Source organism: Sinocyclocheilus rhinocerous, unplaced genomic scaffold, assembly GCF_001515625.1.
Source record: "Sinocyclocheilus rhinocerous isolate Xijiao unplaced genomic scaffold, SAMN03320098_v1.1 scaffold2400, whole genome shotgun sequence".
Taxonomy (NCBI): domain Eukaryota; kingdom Metazoa; phylum Chordata; class Actinopteri; order Cypriniformes; family Cyprinidae; genus Sinocyclocheilus; species Sinocyclocheilus rhinocerous.
In genome coordinates, this window is record NW_015646358.1 from 151,638 (window position 1) to 161,841 (window position 10,204).

Here is a 10,204-nt window from a genome sequence, read left to right on the forward strand (position 1 = left end):
TACTGTATCAGTGCATTCTCTTAAAGTGACAGCACTATTAATCAAACACTCACTGCTCTTGATTGAATCACTTTTATAACTTTAATAAAGATTAATCTTTAATTTATACAGTCAAATATGCAATGCTGTTTTACATTTCATTACTTTATTCAATTTCTGTACCTAAAAACTAATGTTAGACCTACCTAAAAAACCCTGAAAATCACTGTTTATTTTATTTGTATCTTTACTCTGTTGTATTCATTTGTGCTGTTGCTTGTAGTTAGCTAGATTATTCTTATTTTCTTTATTTTTATTTGACAGTATAGTTTTTGCCTGAACATAGCACATCGTACCAAAACCGTGACCCTAAAACCGTGATGCAAACCGAACCGTGAGTAAGTTGAACCGTTCCACCCCTAACTAACATACACTACCAGTCAAAAGTTTTTAACAGTAAGATTTTTAATGTTTTTAAACGAATTCTCTTCTGCTTACCAAGTCTGCATTTATTTGATTTAAAATACAGTAAAAACATTAATATTGTGAAATATTTTTACTATTTAAAATAACTGCTTTCTATTTGAATATATTTTAAAATTTAATTTATTCCTGTGATTTCAAAGCTGAATGTCAGGCAGTGTCACATGATTCTTCAGAAATCATTCTAATATGCTGATTTCCTGCTCAAAAACCATTTATTATTATTATTATTATTATTATTATTATGTTGAAAACAGCCGAGTAGAATTTGTTCAGGTTTCTTTGATGAATAGAAAGTTCAGAAGAACAGCATTTATCTGAAATAGAAATCTTTTGTAACATTATAAATGTCTTTATCATCACTTTTGATCAATTTAAAGCATCCTTGCTAAATAAAAGTATTAATTTCTATAATTTATTATAGAAAAAAAATTATACTGACTCCAAGCTTTTGAATGGTATAGTGTATAATGTTACAAAAGCTTTTTATTTCACATAAATGCTGATCTTTGGATCTTTCTATTCATCAAAGAATCCTGAAAAAAATTTACTTAACTGTTTTAAATATTATTAATAATAATAATAGTAACACCACATTTATTTGCACACAAAAAGTGTTTCCTAACTAGTTTTTGTTTCACATTGACAGAATTTATGCTCTAAAGTTTGCTGAAAAATTTGACATTTTGATTCTCAAAAAAAAAAGGCAAAAATGTATTTTATTTTTCTCAGAAGAACAGCATTTATTTTAAATATAAATCTTTTGTAGCACTATAAATGTCTTTGCTGATACGTTTGATCTTTTTAATGCATCCTTGCAGAATAAAACATAATTTCTTTAAAATAAATCTTGCTGACTGCAAATTTGAAAGGTAGTCTATGTTTGTTACTGTATGCATTAGGGTTGTGACGGTGAGGACATTTTCCCACCGGTTAATCGACGTGTGACAATACTGGTATCACCGCAGGGGCGGGGGCGTTCCTCGCTTTCCTTCGCTTTTAAATAGCTTAAAAGTGCTGTGCGCATTTTATGCGCTTTTGCATTTCGTTTCGAAACTAAATCATCCGTGATCGTCTTCTCGGTCTCACCTCACCTCACTCTTCTTGTCAGTCGGCTCGACTCGCTCTCCTCACTGGAGAAATGAAATCTGATCTGTGATGTGACTGTCGTTCGGCACGCTGCATTGAGCAGCCGCGTTCAGTTTTTAATTGTAGTGTCTGTTCTTTTACTGAACTAAATGATTTTTATTACTTTTTTAAAAATCTAAACGACGGTGGGGGTCGGTGCCGCGGTGGGCAAGTGACATAACCGGTGTTGCGGCTTAACACCGGTATCACCGTCAGCACCGTCTATCGCGGCAAGCCTAGTATACATTAAACGCTGCCTGTCATTGCACTCATTTAAGGGGTAATTTTGGAGGGAACAGACAGAATGAGATGTTCTATCAGCCCAGGCCAGCGTCCTGTCTTCAGTTTCGCCTTTGTTATGAAGGATGTGCTATGAAATGTTGTCACGGTAACAGCAGGACATAAGAAACAGGACATCTTGCACGTTGAATTCCTAATCAATTTTGAAGTACTTGAGCGTGAAGAGTGGGGTTAACCTGATCGCTGTGTTCAACCTCCCCCATCTCTGGATGAAACGAGGCCACAAAGCTTTTCTCGTTGATTCTTCTGCATTAAAGTTACCTTTTGGTGCAGTAATAATGCAAAATGAAATGTTTCTGATTGTCCTGTTCTCTGTGCTTTCTTCACAGGTGGAGGTTCACGTTTTACCTGTACATATTTACTTACGGTGTGCGCTTCCTGAAGAAGGTAAGCGATCTGCTTTGACTGAATAATTGATGGTCATTGTGAAACAGTACATCTTTTATGATTGACAAGTCGATGCATCCATTATTCTGTTTTGCCCTCAGTCTTGGCGTTTCCATAAAACACTCCGAGTTGTTGACAGGATGTTGTCGAGCAGAGAAGCTTTGTTTTTTCACAGCATTATCAAATAGATGCAGTGTCACTGTTTTTCATTTACTTATTTGGTATCACAAGTACAAAACGCAGCAGCACACTGAGAGTTATTATATCATCTCTTGGGGTTTTGTGGAGCGAACATGCAGACAAGATGAAGTTAGAGAGATGTCAGGTCTGACTTGATTTTGATTTTATTTGTTGCGTTGTACTGTGCGGCGAGAGACAGCATCCATAAACTCGCTTTCTCTCTCTCTCTGCCCTTCCTCTCATAAAGCTATTCATAATTCATCACTCTATCAATGCAGATTATTTTCCTCCAAGCAAACATGTTCAGAATAACTGACTCTTCGATGAAGCAATTAAAGGATAGTTCACACAGAAATAAAGATTCTGTCACTATTTACTCAACCTCATGTTGATCCAAACTAGAACTGTACAATATATCACAAATGCACTTGAATGGAGCTTATCATCATCAATCATTTTCCTTGCTTGTCCTGTGTAAATTTTTTGCACAATTTCACAAATCCTCCTATTTTAAAAATAATTTAGGCATACAGCTTTGGAAAGTAAGCAAATAAAGACAAATAAATAGCATTTTTGAGTAAACTTTAAATAAGGATTAAGCATCATTTGCACTTTAATTCATAACCAATGTTCCAAAAGCGAGCATATTAGAGACTCTTGATTATTGTTAACACAAATATAATATTGTTTATGAATAGATGCATGTAGTAGGGCTGGGTTTTGACACAAATTTCACAATTCGATTGGATTCTCATTCTCAAGCTTGCGATTCGATTACCGATTCAATATCGATTATTTTGGATATATATATCAGGTACAGTAGGCTACATGCCAAATTTTCTCAAGGGAAAAAAAATCTCGACTAATGCTGTAAAATATACATGAGAGTCAGTTGGTACTAGCTACATTAAATAAAGATTCTGTCACTATTTACTCAACCTCATGTTGATCCAAACTAGAACTGTACAATATATCACAAATGCACTTGAATGGAGCTTATCATCATCAATCATTTGCATTTTGATATGATTTTACTGCATTAATCTGTAAAGATTATGTAGATGCAGCAAGCAGACTGATGATAAGATTATATATTATAAACATTTAAATGGTGGCGGTCATAAAACTTGATGGATTTATTGAAACAAATTGAACAATGAAGAACAGTAAAAATTATAAGGAAGATGTTATATGGTGCATATATTTAGCAACATGCCCCTCTCTGCAGTTTATTTTTCAGCTGACTAATAAGTTTATGGTCACCAAATATGTTTTTCTGAGGTAAATGTGACGTTACGTGACATTGTTTACAAGACGTTATATTGACGTCTTTGCGCGGCTGAAACACTGATTGAGCGATTACATGAGACAGGATACGGATTGTAAAGTTAATGAAAACAGGCTAGACTAATCAATTCTTGGGATTTAAGAATCGATATCGTTCCGTAAAAATGAGAATCGATTAATATGGAGATATCGATATTTTTTACCCAGCCCTAGCACATGTAGGTAATGCTGTGTGTCTCTGTAGAAACTAGGTTAAAGGTGAACTGCTTGAACTTGCATGACAGTGCACTCTACTGAGTGAGTTCATTTGCCTCAGATGGGACACGTTCCTCCTGCTGCTGTTATTAATAGGACCAGGAGTGGAAGTGGGCTGACATAAACCCAAAACAGACCTACAGCTCATTCTGGCTGAAGAACTGAAGAACAGATTCACCTGTTGCTTTCATCTCAGTTAGGAAGAGCAGGCTATGGATAAATTGGTATTTCAGTGTCCTTGTCCAGAAAATTATTGGTTATGGGAAAACAAACATGCTAAAGTGGAATGAAATCGAGCTACAGAACTGAACTAGACAGAGCGTTTACTCGCCGTCCGTTTGAATCCAGAACAATAAAACTGGACACAACCGTGACTACTGACTTTTTCATCAGTTTTGGAAGTGTTTTCTGCATTTGAATTAAGTGAAGCATTTGAACCCTTGAACCAAGCTGAATCACAACAAAATAGAGTGTGAGCACTGAATAGATTTTACACAGGAGGTAAACGGAGAGTTGGTCATAAAATTCACGGATACTTTAAAGACTTTATAGTAGTGCTGGGCGGTATGACCAAAAATTAATATCACGGTGTTTTTCAAAATTATACCGGTTCCACGGTACATGACGGTATTTTTTTTTTCATGCATGACCGGGTGTTAACCATATTTTCTACTGATTGAGAGAGGAAATTAGGTTTGTCAGTATGAATATTCTATGGAAAAAAGCAGCTAAAAGGGTTTGAAAGTTGCTAAATCTCATGCTACAGTCGCGCTCGTGTGTGTGTGAGACGCGGGAGCTGATGGCAGGGGGCGGTGGATATTTGTGGCGGTCAATGTGGATATTGTGGATGAGTTCTTCTGTGTCATCACGTTCTATTAGTTCTACAGCTTCAGTTTCGGAACTTTCACGCTTAGTAACACATACAGCTGTTCCCTCACCACAGTGCAACTGTGAAAAGGGACCCCTTTCAAACAGTGTCGCGTTCCGAACGTTGTTTAAGCGACATACACCGGTATTGCGGTATTTTAAAAATTCATATAACAAAAATGAACCGGTATACCGCCCAGCACTACTTTATAGCACTTGATGCTACTTGCCCTAATGAGAATTTACCATAGTTCTTGCACAGTATTCATAGCTTATTTGTTATTTAAAGAACATATAATGGTGTTACACCTTTAGTTTCACTAAAGCATCAGACGTCTGTCCACAGGAAATCTTATTCTTGTCTGTGGCCTCTGAGAAAGATGCTGTGAAGTTGCTACTAAGCAAAAGTTGCACTGGATTGGATCACATGTCAGTATTCTCAAAGCACGACAGCAGATCTCACAGGAAATCATCACAATACCAGGCTTTGATGCCAACTAACTTTCCTACATAATGATGTGGTTTATCGAGGAGGGGGAGAAGTGAATTCAAAGCATTTCAATTATGTAGCTAGCACTACAGAGGATAAGGACTGTATTTTCAGTCTTTTTCGTACTTTGATGTAGCTGAATTCAAAAGCTCTTTCGAAAGACATTATCTTGTGTCTTTATTAAAACGCTCTGGAGATCATTTGTGTCTCTGTGTTTGATTTTAAAGAGCCCGTGGCTGTGGAACACCCGAGAGTGCTGGTACAACTACCCCTATCAGGTAGATTTATACTGTCTGCTATATCAATAATAATAATTATTAAAAGGGTTGTACTGTATTGTACTCTTTTTTTTTTTCCTCTCTCTCTCTCTCTCTCTCTTTCTCTCTGAGGGTATGTTTACATGACAACAATGTACTAAAAACGGAAAAGTTTTTCCTTTTGCGTTCTTGAAAAGTTTTGGATACAGACGTCAGCGTTGTCAAAACGATCTGCATTCACACGGATCCGCAAAAAAACAAAACTGTATTATGCACGCCAGGCCAGAAGTTGGCAATGTCACAATGTAGAAAAAGAAACACTACGTGAAAATGTAATACGCATGCGAAGGACATCACCATTTTCACAAATTCATGTTAGTTTACACAGAGACGATTACAGTATAGTTTTCAAAAACTTGCACTTTGAAACACGTTTTCATTTTCATGCTCCCAAAATACTGTTGTGTAAATGAACGGCCAAAACGCATAATTTTTTTCCCCATTTTGAAAACGGTGTCGTGTAAACACCCCCTGAGATCCACCTCAAATATTAGTGAGGCAAACGGTCATAGTTTAGTTTTTCATGGCTATATTTCACCCTCTCTGACACTTAGATCCTTTTTGAAAGTTACTATTTTGCATGGCAATGCATGAACACTGTAGTCAAACAGAATCAGATAATAAAATTATTACATTTCTAATGCAATTTTCAATATCCTTTTCATTTTTAAAGTCAGGGTTTCCCAAACTAGGGTTCATAGAACTGCATTGGGTCTGTGAGCTGATGAAAAGCTAATAATTACATCATAAAAATATCTAATTAAAGTATAAATAATTATATTTATATTATATCTTTATATATTATTATATATATTTTTATATATATATAAAACATTTCATTTTAAGTTATTTAATTTTTTCTCAAATAAATTAAAAATGCAATAAAAGATTACTTTTAGTTTTACTTTATTAGTTTACCAGCATGTCATGTGATTAATAACCGACATCAGAGAACCATGAACATGTAAATGTTTTGTCAAAATTAAAATATTCCAGGAATAGTTCACCCAAAAATATGAAAATGTACTTTTTTTTTTTCCTCTCTCTCTCTCTCTCTCTCTTTCTCTCTGAGGGTATGTTTACATGACAACAATGTACTAAAAACGGAAAAGTTTTTCCTTTTGCGTTCTTGAAAAGTTTTGGATACAGACGTCAGCGTTGTCAAAACGATCTGCATTCACACGGATCCGCAAAAAAACAAAACTGTATTATGCACGCCAGGCCAGAAGTTGGCAATGTCACAATGTAGAAAAAGAAACACTACGTGAACATGTAATACGCATGCGCAGGACATCACCATTTTCACAAATTCATGTTAGTTTACACAGAGACGATTACAGTATAGTTTTCAAAAACTTGCACTTTGAAACACGTTTTCATTTTCATGCTCCCAAAATACTGTTGTGTAAATGAACGGCCAAAACGCATAATTTTTTTCCCCATTTTGAAAACGGTGTCGTGTAAACACCCCCTGAGATCCACCTCAAATATTAGTGAGGCAAACGGTCATAGTTTAGTTTTTCATGGCTATATTTCACCCTCTCTGACACTTAGATCCTTTTTGAAAGTTACTATTTTGCATGGCAATGCATGAACACTGTAGTCAAACAGAATCAGATAATAAAATTATTACATTTCTAATGCAATTTTCAATATCCTTTTCATTTTTAAAGTCAGGGTTTCCCAAACTAGGGTTCATAGAACTGCATTGGGTCTGTGAGCTGATGAAAAGCTAATAATTACATCATAAAAATATCTAATTAAAGTATAAATAATTATATTTATATTATATCTTTATATATTATTATATATATTTTTATATATATATAAAACATTTCATTTTAAGTTATTTAATTTTTTCTCAAATAAATTAAAAATGCAATAAAAGATTACTTTTAGTTTTACTTTATTAGTTTACCAGCATGTCATGTGATTAATAACCGACATCAGAGAACCATGAACATGTAAATGTTTTGTCAAAATTAAAATATTCCAGGAATAGTTCACCCAAAAATATGAAAATGTACTCATCCTCAGGCTATTCAAGATGCAGATGAGTTTGTTTCTTCATTTGAACAGATTTGGAGAAATGTGTCATTGCATCACTTGCTCACCAATGGATCCTCTGCAGTGAATGGGTGCCGTCAGAATGAGAGTCTAAACAGCTGATAAAAATGTTTTATCAGCTGTTTGGACACTCATTCTGACAGAGAAAGCCGTATTATAGATAGAGATTTCGTATTTTAGCTAAGCAACAGTTTGAAGTTAAAACGTCTTAATGATGAATTTGTTTCTTACAAACACGCAGCTTTTCACTTCACCAGATGTTAACTGATGGACTGGAGTGATTTACAATAATCCACAAGTAATCCACATCACTCCAATATTGCTTCCTCCAGTGAAAAAGTCATCTTGTCTGAATCAGCAGAGAAATATGCGCAGATCAAGCACAGTTTACGAGCCAAAACAGTTCAAGTCAGATCTAAACATATATGTAGGTAGATTTAGATGTGAGAGAACAACAGAGGACTGACTTTTTCACTAGAGGAAGCATTGTTATGGATTATGGACTCATATTTTGGCCAGAAGTGACAGTTTAAAGTTAAAATGCCTTAATTCTTATAAACTTAAAACTTATACATTTAACTTACATTTTAGGTCAGAGGGGTTCAGCTGCCACAAACGTTTGGGAATCCCTGCGCAAAGTACTCATTAGGGCTGTTGTATACGTGGTTCTGTGTTGTGTTGACTATACTGTGTCTGACTTTTATAGCCGTTAACCGTGGATTTGCATTACTACTACATACTGGAGCTGTCCTTCTATCTGTCGCTGCTCTTCTCGCAATTCACAGATATCAGAAGAAAGGTACGTAACCATGAGTTTACAGCCTCAGATAACAGTGTTTCATCTTCAGAGCATCAGTGTTGGGCTGCTGGCAGCAGTTACTGCACATCTGAACTTTGAAAGATAGCTTTGTGGGAGGCTTTGGTCTGGTTAGACGTGTCTGCTACAGCGGTTTGAGTTTCTCACGCTGGGTTTATTAGCAGTGACGTGCGGCGGGTCTCTTGTTTCCTCTGGAAGGGTTTTTTGGTTTCAGGGGAACTTCCTTTTAAACGTGTGAATTCTTGACCATTAATAACTGCTGCCACTTAATTTCAGCTGAAGCTTGCAGTGTCTAATATTCATTGTGTTCCGATATTCATGTAAGGTTATGAAAAAATACATATGATCAGTATGCATGATTTTCATTTATATGCTAGATTGAGGTGAGTTTCTTTATGAATACGTTGTCATGAGCATAAATTGCAGTTTTTAAATTAGCATTTGGAAGATACTGTAAGTAAATGGGTGTCCCACAGATTATGCCGATACATACTGGAGCTGTCCTTCTATCTGTCGCTGCTCTTCTCGCAATTCACAGATATCAGAAGAAAGGTACGTAACCATGAGTTTACAGCCTCAGATAACAGTGTTTCATCTTCAGAGCATCAGTGTTGGGCTGCTGGCAGCAGTTACTGCACATCTGAACTTTGAAAGATAGCTTTGTGGGAGGCTTTGGTCTGGTTAGACGTGTCTGCTACAGCGGTTTGAGTTTCTCACGCTGGGTTTATTAGCAGTGACGTGCGGCGGGTCTCTTGTTTCCTCTGGAAGGGTTTTTTGGTTTCAGGGGAACTTCCTTTTAAACGTGTGAATTCTTGACCATTAATAACTGCTGCCACTTAATTTCAGCTGAAGCTTGCAGTGTCTAATATTCATTGTGTTCCGATATTCATGTAAGGTTATGAAAAAATACATATGATCAGTATGCATGATTTTCATTTATATGCTAGATTGAGGTGAGTTTCTTTATGAATACGTTGTCATGAGCATAAATTGCAGTTTTTAAATTAGCATTTGGAAGATACTGTAAGTAAATGGGTGTCCCACAGATTATGCCGATTTATGTTGTGTAATAAATCGTTGCAAATTTATTTTTAGCTTTGGCATTTTGATCATACAGGAGCAAGTAAGTGTGAATATTGTTAAAAATATAGGTCTACTTTAGTGGTATACTATAAATAAATAAAGTTCAATAAATGCACAATAAATAAAAAAGTTCAAAAGCAATAATGCATTAAGTTGTTTTTGACGTTTCTATTCATCAAAGAATCCTGAAAAAAACAAATCCACAAAAATATGAATCAGCACAACTGTTTTCAACATTGATTATAAGAAATGTTTCTTGAGCAGCAAATCAGCATATTAGAATGATTTCTGAAGGATCATGTGACACTAGACTGGAGTAATGATTATTAATATTTAAAACAGTTGAGTACATTTTTTTTTCCAAGATTCTTTGATAAATAGAAAGATCCAAAGATCAGCATTTATCTGAAATAAATGCGGGTGGGGGTAATTATAGAAATTAATACTTTTATTTAGCAAGGATGCTTTAAATTGATCAAAAGTGATGATAAATTAAAGACATTTATAATGGTTACAAAAGATTTCTATTTCAGATAAATGCTGTTCTTCTGAATTTTCTATTCA

The 10,204-nt window shown here is 35.3% G+C and overlaps 1 protein-coding gene across 1 annotated transcript in view; it reads left to right on the top strand.

Annotated features, from left to right (window-relative positions):
- LOC107707597 (ceramide synthase 6-like) overlaps positions 1-10,204 on the top strand; it is a 47,697-nt gene that overhangs the window by 17,049 nt on the left and 20,444 nt on the right. The window contains exons 5-7 of the mRNA XM_016511674.1: positions 2,220-2,277; positions 5,584-5,634; positions 8,447-8,539. Of these exons, the coding sequence (XP_016367160.1) occupies positions 2,220-2,277; positions 5,584-5,634; positions 8,447-8,539 (202 nt within the window). The remainder of the gene's footprint in view (positions 1-2,219; positions 2,278-5,583; positions 5,635-8,446; positions 8,540-10,204) is intronic.